Source organism: Vipera ursinii, assembly GCF_947247035.1.
Source record: "Vipera ursinii genome assembly, chromosome: Z".
In the NCBI taxonomy this organism is placed as follows: Eukaryota; Metazoa; Chordata; class Lepidosauria; order Squamata; family Viperidae; genus Vipera; species Vipera ursinii.
Window position 1 is genome coordinate 76,340,452 of NC_139517.1, and position 15,363 is coordinate 76,355,814.

The 15,363-nt window shown below is 36.0% G+C and overlaps 1 protein-coding gene across 4 annotated transcripts in view; it reads right to left on the reverse strand.

The window, feature by feature from the left end:
• Positions 1-15,363, reverse strand: part of FYCO1 (FYVE and coiled-coil domain autophagy adaptor 1) — a 79,903-nt gene that overhangs the window by 7,946 nt on the left and 56,594 nt on the right. For 3 of the 4 annotated variants that reach the window (XM_083379326.1, XM_083379328.1, XM_083379329.1), the window contains exons 16-20: positions 11,813-11,908; positions 11,413-11,623; positions 10,437-10,546; positions 7,879-9,594; positions 3,815-7,735 (exon numbers count right to left, since the gene is read on the reverse strand). In XM_083379326.1, coding sequence (XP_083235452.1) covers positions 9,519-9,594; positions 10,437-10,546; positions 11,413-11,623; positions 11,813-11,908 — 493 coding nt within the window. In that variant the 3' untranslated portion in view covers positions 3,815-7,735; positions 7,879-9,518. Of the gene's footprint in view, positions 1-3,814; positions 7,736-7,851; positions 9,595-10,436; positions 10,547-11,412; positions 11,624-11,812; positions 11,909-15,363 lie in introns of all 4 variants that reach the window. The other variant, XM_083379327.1, reaches the window with a different exon arrangement.

The following is a 15,363-nucleotide window of genomic DNA, read 5'->3' on the forward strand; positions in this document are numbered from 1 at the left end:
CCCAATGCATGCAATTTGCAGTGAAAAGGTTCTTAACAAGATCACAGCAAAGGACCATACCTTCTACCTCTCATATCAGTCTTGCTAGATAGATTTAGCAAGCTGGACCTCCGAAATGCATTAAAGTCAAAGAAGGACATGAATTTTTAACAGCATTCAATACCAGATATGGAAAGTTTGAATAAACTGTAATGCTTTTTGGTTTGGACAGTTGTAAAGGTGTGTTTTCCAAATTTATGAACCAATTTTTTTTCTGATATAATTGACAAATTTGTAGTATAATTGACAAATTTGTACTAATTTATCTGGTTGCTATTTTGATTTAGTCAGAGGAAGAAAAAGTTCATGAACACCATGTTTGAAAGGTCTCGTGCAGATTACATGATAATCATCTATTTGCCATGTTGAAGAAATGTGTATTTGATTTTAAGAAGTTAGATTTTCTGGGTTATTGCGTTTCCATAGGTGGAATCCAAATAGATCCCCAGAAGGTGCATGCAAGTGCTCTCCCTACAGTCCCCCCATAGCGTAAAAGAGGTTCAGCATTTCCTAAGCTTTGCAAACTTTTATAGGAAGTTGATTACAACTTTGCACATAAGATTAAGTCACTCAACTGCTGAAAAAAAGAAAGTGAAATTTGATTGGACAGAAAGGGAACAGTCTACATTCAATGAGCTCTTTGCCAAGTAGCCCCTTCTCCAATACCCTGATCCATCAATGAAATTTATTGTCCAAAGAGATACCTCAGACACAGCATTATTATTGCAGGAGGGGCCAGTTTCTCCCTTGTGCCTTTTACTCCAGAGCACTAACTTCATAAATGAATTATCACATTTTTAACGAAGAAATTTAGCAGTGAAAACAGCTTCCAAAAGTACCACAGAGTAATTAAAGAGTTCGCTTAATGATTGTGGCGTTCACTTAATGTCCATGTCTTATACTGGAAATACCAAAGGTTTATCTTTATGTCTGTTTTAACTGTAACACAAATGCAGTATATCCAGATAAACAATTCTTTTTTTCAGATCTTTCTGCCACTGCCTTTATTGTATTTCAGTCTTATATACACACAGCTTAAAGACAGTTTAGATTATCTCCAGCTGTTCAGATTTTAAAACATTGCTTTGCTCTTTTCCCAACATAATTTCTCAATGGATATGATCTAGAATGCTTTCTCAATAACATGATTAATTGTGGGCTATTGAATCGTGATGTGCTCAGTTCTAGCAAGTCACTTTAGCCTGCTGGAGTTTGATCCCTCTCCTCTGATACTAGGCACTGTCTTTCATGCCCATTTAGAAGTTAGAGGCCCGATTTCCAAAGAAGTATCTGCCCAAGTAATGTCTGACCACTTTCTCTGTGGATTTAGTCCTCTTTTGAAAGAGTGCTAGTCCAGTTCTTCACAAAAGGTCAATTTAAACTGACAAAGGGAGCAGTATGTTGATGTCTAGGTCACCAGTGAATGCATTATAGGTCAACCACTCCTTCTGCTGAAAAATATTTCACACAGCTGTTCATTTTACTATATAACTTCAGCTGTGGTAGGAGTTACCATTTTGCCTGCCTTTATGACATTTTGCCTATTCTATGGGTTACAGCAGATGACTAAACTAGCCATTCCAACCACCTGTCTACAGTCGCCCATCTCCAACTTGCAGTATATTAAAAAGAACAATTAGTAATGGTTTTTCCCATCTGCAAGAGAACATTGGTGGGAAGGAAAATAAAGCCAGATGTTTTTTAAAAACTTTCCTTCACTACGGATACCACCCCTCTCTGTTCCCATTACTTAAAATAGTGATGAGGCCAGTTTCTATATGGCAACAAAAACTCTTCTACAAAGTGTTGTCTGGACTTGTACAGCCTAAAGCCGATGGCTCTAAGTATACCCAATCAAATGAGTGCACTATGAATTCAGATGCAGGCCTATACTTCTTGGAAAGCATGACTTCTGCTGGCTTGGGATGTCATACTTCTTGAGTAAGTATCTCCAGCACTGTCTATGGTTGCCCCAAAGGTGCTTTTTCAAAAGGCAACTAAATTTTCTTTGTTTTTCCTTAAAGATGTTTCACTTCTAATTCAAGAATTAATTAATTAGATGCTTTTAATTAGATACTTCTTCTGTCTGGTGGGATGGATTATTTTTCTTCTCTGGCCAATTAGGGCCCTGCCTACTTGGTTTGAATAAGAAAGAGGATTAAAAAGGCTTTCCTCATTGGCCACTTTTTTGTCATCCATTGGCTGCACAGCCAATCCATTTGAACCTATGAGAATTAAATTAATCTAAAGGAATGTCATTCTTCTAAAAACTAATTGGTATAATTCTTAGAAAACGGAACATATTTTTGAGATTTATCCTGTACCTACTGTGTTTTTTTCTGCTATAATCCCTTCTTACACAAAGCTCTGAAAGAATGTTTAAGCTATGTCAGGAAAAATTTGTTTCCCAATCCACTTAGTAATTTAAATGACAAATTAAATGAAATATTAGGTGGGGCTACCGGATCTAAACTGCCAAAATCTAGAAAGCTATTAAATGGCATCAAAGGATTACAACTTTCTGGATGGTTTCCCTCTAGTGATCATCTCGATATTTGCAGCTCAGATCCTAACCTCTGTTGTGAAGTGACAAAGGTATTAACTGAAACTCCTACTAGGTTTTATTCCCCAATGAATAAAAGATGTTATTTTATTTAGCATATGGCATACAATGACAGTGAAATCTACATATGCTAGACACATTGCAGTTTTGACAGTCTAGGTTGGTAGTTCATTCTGTTTGGCGCTTGCATGCCTATCCTTGATGCCCTGGCAATGGTGGTGGGGAATGGTATAAAGATACCAGCTCCTCCACCAGTCTTGTCTTGCCTTGCCTCATGTCACATTGTCTTGCATCCAGCCACATCTAGTGCTGGCTTTTGCTCCACAAACACAAATATAGCTAGAGTTTTTCAAACTGAAGTGGTATCCCTTTATCTACTTGTAATATTGCATGTTTTCAAACTGCTGGGTGGGTAGGAGCCAGAGAACAAATGATGGGAGCTGGGTTTGAACCACTGGAGTGCACACCATTTCTGGTAAGCAATTCCAGAGTCATTACACCACTGTGCCACTATGTCCCCGTAAAGGGAGATCATGACAGATGAAAACAGTCCCTAGAGTTCCATAATTTTTTGTAATTTCAAATCATTTTGGCATAAGGCTAGCATAAAGGCAGACTAAATCACCAAATTTTGTATCTTTCTCAAAATGCGTTTGAAATCTAAATGATCTGTCTGAAATGCCTGTTACAATTTATTTTCTCCTTTATTTATCTAAGCAGCAGCATTCCTTCTTTACCAAATGCTATTAATAAGATTAGTGATTAAAAACATTTGAGTAAAACTTGAGAAGCAGGCTCTCTTCAGATTTGAGCTGAATTCCCCCATTATTCTTGTAGTGTGCTTCCTACACACCTTAGCCGATTAGCAAAACGTTTATTTCCTCTTTTTGGTTTGGTGAACTGTAGTATGTACTTATGGCAATGTCATTCTTTTTTCTTTTTATATTAACCCAAATGCATTCAAGGTTTCCATTTCCCCCCATTTCTATACAGGATTAACTATTTGTTATATATAACGCAACTCCACCTCTTTTATTAGGTCAGTTTCTTTTGAACAATTTAAGTTCCTCTAGCTGCATGTTCCAGTCATGGGTTTCATCCCAAGTTTTAGTAATAGCTATATCACATCTACCCTTGTGTACTAGGCCTTCAAGTTCACCATTTGTTATACTTTGTGTGTTAGTGTATAGACATGAGTTCTTTTTGACTCACCCTGTATTTGCTTCCTACATCTGTTGTATGTTGGATGAAAATATACAATGGCTGATCTATTGCAGGGACTGGCAAAAGCCCAGGAAAAGATAAATTTGATTCTGGTGACCTTCAGTGTCTTAATAACAGAGAACAGCTATGAAAAAAGAAAAAAGAAAGCATCTTGGGCTTTTTACAAAGTGAGAATTATAAACTCTAAAAAAAAAAAGAACTGATATTTCTGGATTACAAATACTAACTCACAGGGCGTTTTTTGTCATAGAACGCTCAGAATGGAGTTCCGGCACCTTTTTTGGATAGAACCTTGTAGGGTAGGCAAGGCAGGTTGTATGACGTGTGAGTTCCGGCACCTTTATATTTTACAAAAAAAGCACTGCTATCTCAACTGTGACTCTAAAACTGTCAGCAGAAAAAGGAAAACCCTGATTTTTGGCTATCATGGAAAACCAGAGATCTGCAGAAAGAATATATCAAGAAAAAACAAATACTTTTCAGAAGGAGATCTATGCTATGTTGCAACTAATCCAAACAAGAATAATTTCAAACCATGAGGAAATTAAACATAATCTTAAAAATATAAATGAACATAAAAATTCTCAGAAAATAAAAATAGAGAGCGAGCAGAAAAAAACAGACAACTAAATACGAGACAGAGGAGAGAGATTTTAAGATGGAATTTAACAATACAAGGAAGTGTGACTTAATCCAGATGGAAAAAAAATTACAGGAAACTCTGGACATGGAAAAGACAAACTACACTTTAACATTACAAAATAAGTTTGAGGACAAGAAAAAAGATTTGGCAAAATGGATTTTGCTAGAATTATAAGAACTTGAGAGACAAAAAATAATAAATAAAATCAAGAAAGAAGGAAAAGAATTTTAATGAATACGAAGGGGCGAAGCCTTCCTATAAAAACATCTTACCTGTTTTGCCTTTTGTACCTGCAACAACATTTATAAGTTATGGGAAGATTCTTTGATATATTGAAGCATATTGAACAGAGATGATGTTGGGGGGGGGGGGAAATGGCTAAAGTGAGAATTAAGAAACTAGATGATGGGAATTACCAGAGGGAGTATTTAAAAATTAAACATTTATTTGAATATGGTTAAAGAAATAGAAAGATTTTGAAAACAAAAGGAAGAGTAGTTTAAGAGGGATGAACCCCTCAAGTAATATAGTACAGGGCTTTTCAACCTTTTCACCCATTGCACCACTTTTAGGATATGGCAACATCCAAGTACCACCAGTCGCCTAGCAAGGTGTCAAAAACTTGATGACCAAAAAAAAAAAAAAAGAAAAAAAGGAAAAAAGTGATGAAGTACAGGTAGTCTTTGACTTACAACAGTTCGCTTAGTGACTATTTGAAGTTACAATGGCACTGAAAAAAGTGCCCCCCAAGCCACTCTTCCTCCTGAGGTTTTCATTATTGTCAGCATTTCTGTTGAGGATTGGCAGCGGGGGTAGGGTGAGGGTGTTTGATTTTTATTCCCCCCATATGCTGGGTGGTTGCAGGTTTTGGTCACTTCACATGAACCTGGGACACTGTGATGGTCATATATATGCCAAGCATCTGAATGTAAATCGCAAGACCCTGGAGATGCTGCAACATTCCAGCTGATCGGTGCTTCTTCTGGGCTCAGAAGGGGCAGGATCAGTGCCAGGCTGCAGCTGGAGCCTGGAGCTGATCCTGGCGCTTCTGCTAAGCCCTGACAGCCCCACCCATCTCTCACTCAGGCTTGTGTGGTGCTGCCACCGATTCAGCTTATTCCCCTCCCCCACTACCACTTTTCTAGGATGGTTGCGTACCACCTGCCAGGTGCCAACATACCACAGGTGATACCCGTACCACTGGTTGAAAAGCCCTGATATAGTATGCTTTTTTTCTTTTGTGTTTGGTTTTTTGACATGAGAAATATAAAAATGTTGCAATGGTTTACATAAAAGAAATGTTTTCTGTTTTGTCTCCCCCCCCCTCTTATTTTTCTTTATGATATGAGAAATGTAAAAATGTGATGGTATGTATGAGAAAAAAGACTTAAATACTTAAGTGTAACTAATTTTGAGAAAATCTTAACCAGTAAGAATGTTTTGAATATTGTGAGGAAAACAAATTTAAATAAGAATGTAAACAGGATTTATGATGAGGCAATCAAGATGATCAATGAAAAGAAGCTTTATATTGATGTTATTTGCAGAAACATGAGAAAAATGTTTATATTCAATTGTCATTTATTTAAATAAGAATTGCATTAATTTAAGATTGGCAAAACAGAATATTATTGGAAGAAGAGGAAATCAAGTAAAGCTACTGTATGGACTATAGAATTATAGAAATTGTTTTTTAAACACTAACCCAGACAACACGTTTACCAAATATTAAGGTGTATGTTAAAAATTAACAAAACAATTTTTTAAAGATTGTGAGCATTCTTATGTCATATTAACTAACTTCCCTCCGTCCCCCCTATTTTTCAGATTGAATTCTGAGAAGCTTAATTTTTTTTTTTTAAAAATGTTTCCTCTAATAAATAAATGTCCTTCTTTACTAGTCATTTGTTGTTGGTTTATAGGGGAAATGCAGTGGCTCAGTGCTTAAGACACTGGGTTTGCCAGCTGCAAAACTGGCAGCCCAGGACTCAAGCTCCACATGATTGGATGAGCTCCTGTCCTCATCCCAGCTCCTTCTAACCTAGCAGTTTGAAAGCACAGAAATGTAAGCAGATAAATAGGCACAGCACTTCATGCTGGCCACATGATTGAGGAAATAGGGATTCAGACAGCACTGGCTCAATGGCCTTGAAATGGATATGAGCGCAGCCCCCTTAATTGGCAATGACTAGCAAGGTAATATCCACAGGAACTCCTTTATCTTTTCTTGGACACTTGTTTGTGATGGGCATAGGGTGTTGTTTTGTTTGTATGAGTAAGGACTTGAAGAATTATAATTAATACACTAGAGATAAATCACTCAGACATCTCTTCATCAATAATATATATTTAAAATAATACATTTTCTGTATATTTGACAGCATCCTTTTCATATTACTTTTATATATGAAACAAACCAATTTTTGAAAAAAGTAAGTATTCTATTAAATTTCTACAGTAAAATAGACTGAGAATACCCATTATTAATATATTATGGGATTTTAGTTCAAAATCCATTTGATATTGCACAATCCATGGCAAACAACATTCCATATTTTAGCATTAAATCCTTATTGCTACTCAACTCAAAATAAAATATGTTTTTAACACATAATAACATTCAACAAAGAAATGGTCAATCCATAATATTTATCATTTTGCTTCTAAGTTATCAGCATTTTTTTAACCATATCAGGCAACTCACAGGTCTGTTTGGGATTATATAAGCACTAAGAGAATTGTAAATCATTACCAAAGTATCTGCATTGCATTAATAAATCCATTAACAACACCTGCACAGTATTCTGTAATAATATCAAGCAGCTAAACCCTATTGCTCATATCCTAGTCTTGAACAAGTTCAAGCTAACTTGTAGAGAGTGCAAAAGAAAACAATAATTTCTAGCATGGTGGTGTTTCCGCCAGATAAAAGGTCTAGAGCAGGGGTCAGCAACCTGAAACAGTGAAAGAGCCACTCGGAACTGGTTCCCTCACAAAAGGAAAAACTGGGAGCCGCAAAAAATGTGTGCACATGCGCGTACATGCACACATGCGCAGAACAGGGTTTGACTGAAGAGTGGAGCCAAGGCGAGATATGCACCTACCCTGCATATTTGAATTGATTGGTTGAACTTTTTTAGTCCCACTTTTTTTTTTTGGACTGCACATGTTAGAGGACTAGGAGCCGCAGGAGACGGCTGAAAGAGCTGCATGTGGCTCCGGAGCCGCGGGTTGCAGACCTATGGTCTAGAGCAGGGGTCGGCAACCTTGGCTCTTTTATGACTCGCGGACTTCAACTCCCAGAATTCCAGAGCCAGCTATGCTGGCTCAGGAATTCTGGGAGTTGAAGTCTGCGAGTCATAAAAGAGCCAAGGTTGCCGACCCCTGGTCTAGAGGATGGCATGATAACAATATAGCTGTATGTTACTGTATCATCCATGCCTTACATAGTTTAGCACCTTTTCTGCCAACTAGAAATCTACCTTTGTTCTCCATCATAAATATTATTTTTTTAAAAAGTCAGCAGATATAGGGAAATCGAAGTGTTGTGTCCGGGAATCTGGAATTTAAAATAATCAACATTAATTGGGAAAGGATGGAGTAAAGTAGTGCTTAACTAAGTGCATCTTCTGCTCGTTTCAAATTTTCCTTTAAGCCTACGTTCAGCATCTTTAAGAGGAAATATTCAAAACTTGTGAAGTCTATGTCTGAGCAGTAACAATTCCATTTATATTGATTATCTTTCACAAACATGTCACTCATATGATAAAAAATAATATAAATTGTAAATGTAAATATATTTTTTAGAATTTTTTTTCTGGACCAAAGTATGTGTAACACGTTTGTATGGCTATAACTTGTTTAGATAAAAGAGGCTTACACCAGATGTTTTATTTACTTCATGGTAATTATATAGCATGATCAGGCTTGCAGGGGACTTAAAGCATTGAATCTGGATTTTTAAAAAACATGATATCAACATGTTGGTGCATGCAGTCTATTTGACCCAATTTGTTCCCTCCTTTGTGAGAATGGGTAAAATAACATGCCAACCTTTGAACAGGAGTTGTAGTTGGTTTATAAACTGTGTGTTTGTGCAGGGATAATGGATCAACATAAGCTTACTACTAGATTGCAAATTAAATTTAACTATTGCCGGCAATCCTGCGTCATAGGCAACGTATCAACTGTATTAAATGATCATCCATTTTGCAAAATGGAGAGATATAGACAATCTTTTTTTATGCCAAACACCACCTTTTTTGCATGTTGAACTGCTTTTCCCAGAATTCTCAATTATTATATAACCAGATGCGTATGATGGGGTGGGGAACAGTCCTTTAAATGGAAGGTATGAATATAAGCAAAACCAAAACACATTTTCATTAATGTGGGTCATATAAAGTATACAGGAGGGCTAAACTGATGGAAACTTTCATATACTGTACAAAATAATAAAACTGTAATAATTGTTTAAAACCTGAAAATTTAAGGCTCTCCTTCAGATTCTGAGATCCTAAACTGTAACTTATTCAGCTGGGAAGTCAATTTATCAGTGTTAATGTTCATGCAAAACTGATTTTCTATTTGTCTGTCTGTTGCTGAGTCAATAAAACTAACAATAATTAGTGTTATACATATGTTAAATCTTCTAAATTGAAAAATACATTTCCTATTCTTAGCTTTTTAATAAAATGCATGTAGAATCATTTTTGGTATCAAATGCAGCAGAAAACAACTATTATGTCTGTTTAATAAACAAAATGGCTTTTGAATAAGAGGCACAGTCTAGAATCATTATTGCTCTCATAAAAGCTATGCTTTTTCCCCATGCATATATATTTAAGTATGGTTTCTGAATTATTGCATAAATCTTGGAGGATTTTATATCCTTCTGTGATTTTGGTGCTTCATATGTGTATGTGTGTGTGTCTGTATGCATACACACAGACACAGATACACAAACACATGTACACACAGATGCACACACACAAACACACTCATACAAAAATAATAGTGTTTTTTGCAAGATTTTTCATATAGGAAGAACTATGGAAAATCACTTCCATCATAAATCACTGGCCGTTGAACAGACAGGTGGAAAAAAACTTTTTTTGAGATAAACCTGTAAGGAAAAACAACATAAGAAAATTAGTCAAAATGAAAATGTAAAATTAAGATAATCTAGGTCTAGGAGAAACAACGGAGCATGCAATTACAGGTAGTCTTTGTCTTACAATCATTAAGTAACTGTTCTAAGTTACAACGGCACTGAAAAAGGTGATTTATGACTGTTTTTCACACATGTCGCAGCATTCCCATGATCAAAATTCAGAACCTTGGCAACTGGCATGTATTTATGACGGTTGAAGCGTGCCGGGCCATGTGATCAACTTTTGAGACCTTCTGACTAGCAAAGTCAACAAGGAAGCCAGATTTACTTAACAACCATATAACCATGTTACTAACTTAACAACTGCAGTGATTTACTTAACAACTATGGCAAGAGGTTGTACAATGGGGCAAAATTCATTTAATAACTGTCTTGCTTAAACAGAACTAAACAACTACAACCAAATAAAGTTCAACTCTCTTCCTCTGAATTGGAATTAATGTGACCCTAGCCACACAATGGATGGCTATTTTTTTCCTTTATGGCAAAATCACCTCATTCAATAGAATATCATAATATATAAAACAGTAATAAGAAGCCAAATAAAAGGATGTTTTAAGACTAAAGAGGAATAATTAAAGCATCAAAAACATGAAATAATTTCAAAAACATGAAATAATTTTGACTGTAATTAAGAAAAATATTTCAATATTTAAAACACAGTAATTGTGTAGGTTTTAGAGGAACACAATTTCCATATTAACTCCACACTCAGAACGAAGTAAGTGACAATTCCTAAATATCCACAACATCACAACCATAAAAAAATACACTCTGTTCTCCAACACACCAACCTAGAAAAAGTGTTGTCAAAAATAAGTATGTAAATTCCAGCATTTCGGACTTTTACATTCCCTCTGATAGTTTCCTTATGAGAATTGCAGCGAGTCATAGGAATAAGAACCTGCAAAATATATATCAGTATATTAGCCAGAAACAATTTTGCTATTATAAATTAACTTAGGGAATGAATGAATGAATATATTTTTAACCAGCCTACCTGAATGCTTTCTCTATGTGTTCACTATGATTTTCATCACTATCAGCTCATAAGGCTACCAATTGATTAATTAATTAATTAATATATAATTATATTATATATTATATTAAATTATATTAAATTTATATATATAATTAATTTATATATCACTCATCTCCCTATCAAGGGACTCTGGGCAGCCTACAATATAGTAAAAACAATATAAAACATTAAAACATTAAATATTAAAATTAACGAAATAGGAATAGGAATCAATGTACAATGGGGTAGAATGGAATCTTCAAGATTCTTAACCCACTAACTACATTATGGAATGCCTCAAGCTAATTGGCAGAGCCAGGTTTTGAAACCCTTTCAGAAGGCCAAAATATTATTTGAAGGATACACTAATGAGAAGGAAATAGAGAACAAAATTTTTTCAGCAACCTTCTGTTTGATACTTAAAGCATAATGGATCAGTCAGAGCTTCTTATGACAGGGATGGACAACCTAGAGCAAAAATGCTCCCACATTTTTTAACCCCAGATCCTCTTCATGCAGGGCAAATCCAAACAAAAATTAGTATTGTTTCCTGCTATCTACAAATTAGAACTCTACTCCCCACTAAAACTATAGCACATTGCCTAATTATATTTTTGGGACAGAGATCTAGAATGGTGTAGCTCTGGTAGCAAATAACGGATTTTCTTAGTTGAATTGATTTGTTCATAATTATATTATGTGCAATGTTTCCATGGAGAAGAACAGTTCTGTATGAAGGGCTAACTTACTTTGCATTGATCCAGAGAGGTGTCTTCTGATTGCTTGTACACTACGCTGAATGATATGCTCTTTGGGTCTGATGAAAACACCCAACTTACTGTAAGGCCAGTCTCGTCTACAGTGATTGGAACAATGCTGTAGGTACTTGACTTAATAAACAGTTCTCTGGTACCTTCTCCAAACTTTAAAATCTCCTCCACTGTGAGAGGCAGCTTTAGCCTGAAGATTACAAGACCAAAAAGAAAGCTTGACCAACCAATGACACAAAATGTGGAAAACTCATTTCTTACTTTCAAGAAGATTTGTTATGATTCAGTGTTGTTAAAAGAAACAATGGGTTAAAATTATTGTCCTTCTGGCCAATGGCAGTTTCTTCCAAATAAACATAGGGAAATAACCTGGGCTTACATCAATTCTCCTGACTTCAGCAAGCAGATCTCTGCATCTTGGGCCATTTCCAAATCATCAGATTCATCAACAGTTGAGGAGCTATAGGTGCTGTTTCTGGGGACATAGAAAATCAGATTATCATAATCAGTTATTATTCCCAAAATGTATATAGAAATCTTCTGGAAATCCAAAATCCGTGATGGCTTATGATAAAATTAAATTAAGATTATCAAAATTAGCTAAAGTGGCAATCATGAACCCATGGCAGGGAGATAGCATAATTATCTGTTTCAGTCAGGATTCAGGTCCAATTTTGGGATGGAAATAGCACTGATCATGAATTATGATGTCTTAGTGGGAGCAAGAAGGGATTGTCTACTTGACCTCTCAGCAGCTTGTGATACTATTGATCATGGTATTCTTCTGAAATGGCTCTAGGAGCTGGGAGTGGAGGGCACTGTGTTATTCTGATTCACCTTCTTTCTTCAAGGACATTCTCAGTTTGTGTTGATCAGAGGCAAGAGTCTAATCCCCAGGTCTTGTTTTACAGAATCTCAAGGGTCAGTACTTTCTCTGCTGCTGTTAACATTTACATGAAACTGCTGGGGGAGATCATCCATCACTATGGTTAAGATATCATCAGAATGCTGATGATATTCTGCTGTACATCTCTGCCCATGGGAAGTTAAATGATGCTGCAACCACCTTTTTTCAGTGCCTGGAGGCTGTTGAGCTATGGATGAAAAACAAAAGGCTAAAATTGAACTTTGGCGAGAGAGAGTGGCTCTAGGTTAGGGGATCTTTCCCTTTTAGAGTATTACCATCTTTGGTCATGGATAGGGTGGACTACCCCAGACTGACATGATGCATAATCTGGAGGTTATCCTGGATTCACCACTCCTGCTCAAGAAGCAGGTGGCAGTGCTAATCAGGAGTATTGTTGGAGTACTGTTCAATGGGATTAATAGTTTTACGCAAGCCTAGATTTGTGCATGTGTTACCTCTTCTATGGGAGCTGCACTGGCTACCTATCTATAGTTTAAGATGCTGGTTATCACTCTAAAGCCCTACATGGTTTGGGACCAGGTTATCTGAAGAACCTGCTTCCTATTACATCCACCAGGGCAGGAAGGTAATTATAAGAAAACAGGCAATATAAGCTAGAAAAACACCAAAACAATGGGAGAAAAAGCAGTTACTCATTTTATATACATCAATATAGTTGAATTTTATAACTTACCTAAAGTAATTTTTATTTTAGACAATACCGACTGTATTTGATATTATATTAGTTCAATGGGCAAAAGATACAAATGTTTAAACTTAGTTTGTTATATTATAATGTGTCATAAAATTCATTGTTACATTAACAAGGAGACTAAGAAATTGCAAATTTAGACTGATGAAGTGCAATTATCAAAATAAATGATTTTGTTGAAAAGTTTAAATATTAACATCCATTATATGATTTTTTTTATAAATACAGCTTCATCATTGTGGATGAGCAATGCTTTGCAAAACACAAAAGAAGCAATCATGAGTGAAAGAAATTAAAGGTAGAAGATAAAATACAATATATCATTACGTCTATATGCCAACACCATTCACTGTGTTTATGGATTGCTTATTTCTGGGGCTTATATACTTCTTTAATTCAGCAGGAGTCTTTGAACAGCGTACCTTCCCTTCTTCATAAAATAAAAAGGTGAAAATACAAGAAAAACAATGATAAAAAATTAAATGACAGGAAGAAATAATAACAAAAGGATATTTAAAAACAAAGGCATCTTGAAGAAGTTTTCAAACTCAATCCATAGTAAGGGTTCAAACTTATCCTGGGCGGGGGAAGAGCGAAAGGGAGAAGGAGAGAAAGAGAGAGAATTAGAATATTTTTTTCCTTAGCTGGAGTTCTTCAAATGTTTTGGACTGATTATTCCTATCCATTTTCTACGTGGCTCAGACATTTCATCATTTCATCACATACACAACACTATTAAAAATCAGTACTGAAAACTAATAGAATTATTTAATGTTGGGATGCAATATACTTACGCTATAATAATATTTTCCCCACATTCTACACACAGAGATTGATTGTGAAAATAGAATATAGGATTGTTGTAATAATTCTAATTCACTCTTTGTATAAAGGTAAAGGTTCCCCCGCACATGCATGCTAGTCGTTTCCGACTCTAGGGGCCGGTGCTCATCTCCATTTCAAAGCCGAAGAGCCAGCACTTGTCCGAGGACGTCTCTGTGGTCATGTGGCCGGCATGACTAGACGCCAAAGGCGCACGGAACACTGTTACCTTCCCACCGTAGTGGTCCCTATTTTTCTACTTGCATTTTTACGTGCTTTCGAACTGCTAGGTTGGCAGAAGCTGCCACGAGTAACAGGCACTCACTCTGTTATGCGGCACTCGGGATTCGACCCGCCAAACTGCCGACCATCTGGTCAACAAGCTCAGTGTCCTAACCCACTGAGCCACCACGTCCCTTTGTATACGATGTCACAATACATAAGAAATAGAATAGTTTTATAAAAAACATTTTACTTTACAGTACTCATCTATTTTAAAATTACCATCACTAGATAGCATTGTATCAACAAAGTAGTTATCTTCACTTACTTGCATATCTTTTTTCAGGCTTCTTCCTTGTGGCTACTAACCAACCATCAGTCTTTACCTGACAAAAAACTGCACTGGTAAACTATGCACAGGCCTCAAAGACCTCAATTCTGCCAGATGAAAAATGCTAGCAAAGGCATTTTTAGGATGCACAGTAGAGTGCACTTTAAGAGCAGGGATCACTGGATTCCCCTGATTCCTTCTCTCCCTCCCCACCAATGTGACCAGCCAGCAGGAAAATATCCACCAACCATTTTTATTTAGTCTTGCCTGAAACAGAAATGAGGGGAGGAGGTGAATTCTGGTGTATAGTTATGGTAGCAAGTTGATTTGTCAAAATATGATCCAATTTTACGTAAGTGTTCTGTAGGAATATTCCAAAGGAGCTCAACTATGAATGATAAACTTCTAAGCTTGATTAATTTCTGTATGGGTTTAGATCTCATTGATAAAAGCGCTAAACCTGTTTCAAAAGATGAATACAACAACACAACCTTACCATTATTCCACAAAAATATATGTGTTCAGAAATCAACCAATTGTGACAAAGAAGTAAAAAGCCAGTGGGTTTCATTTACAATAGATTTATCAGTTGTTCAAGGCCAAGAAACTAGGGGCAAGGAATCTGCTGTAAATTAAAAAAGGTGATAAAGGTTTTAAATTACAGGTGCAGGAGAAGAATTGCACCTACTTTCTGAAGTATTCAATTCCCAAACTAATAAAAATTCAGTAAATAGTTCTATAAACAGTTCCTTTATTATTAAGATTCAGAGTTTGTCAGTCACACAAAGACAATAAATAAGAACAATTAGAAAGATTCTAGCTTAATGTATCCTGAGGATATACATTAGCTTAATGTACCCTGTCTGTATATTTAGAAATACTTCAGATGCCAAAATCCTTATAATTTCATTCTTATTAGTTATACAGTACTGTGCA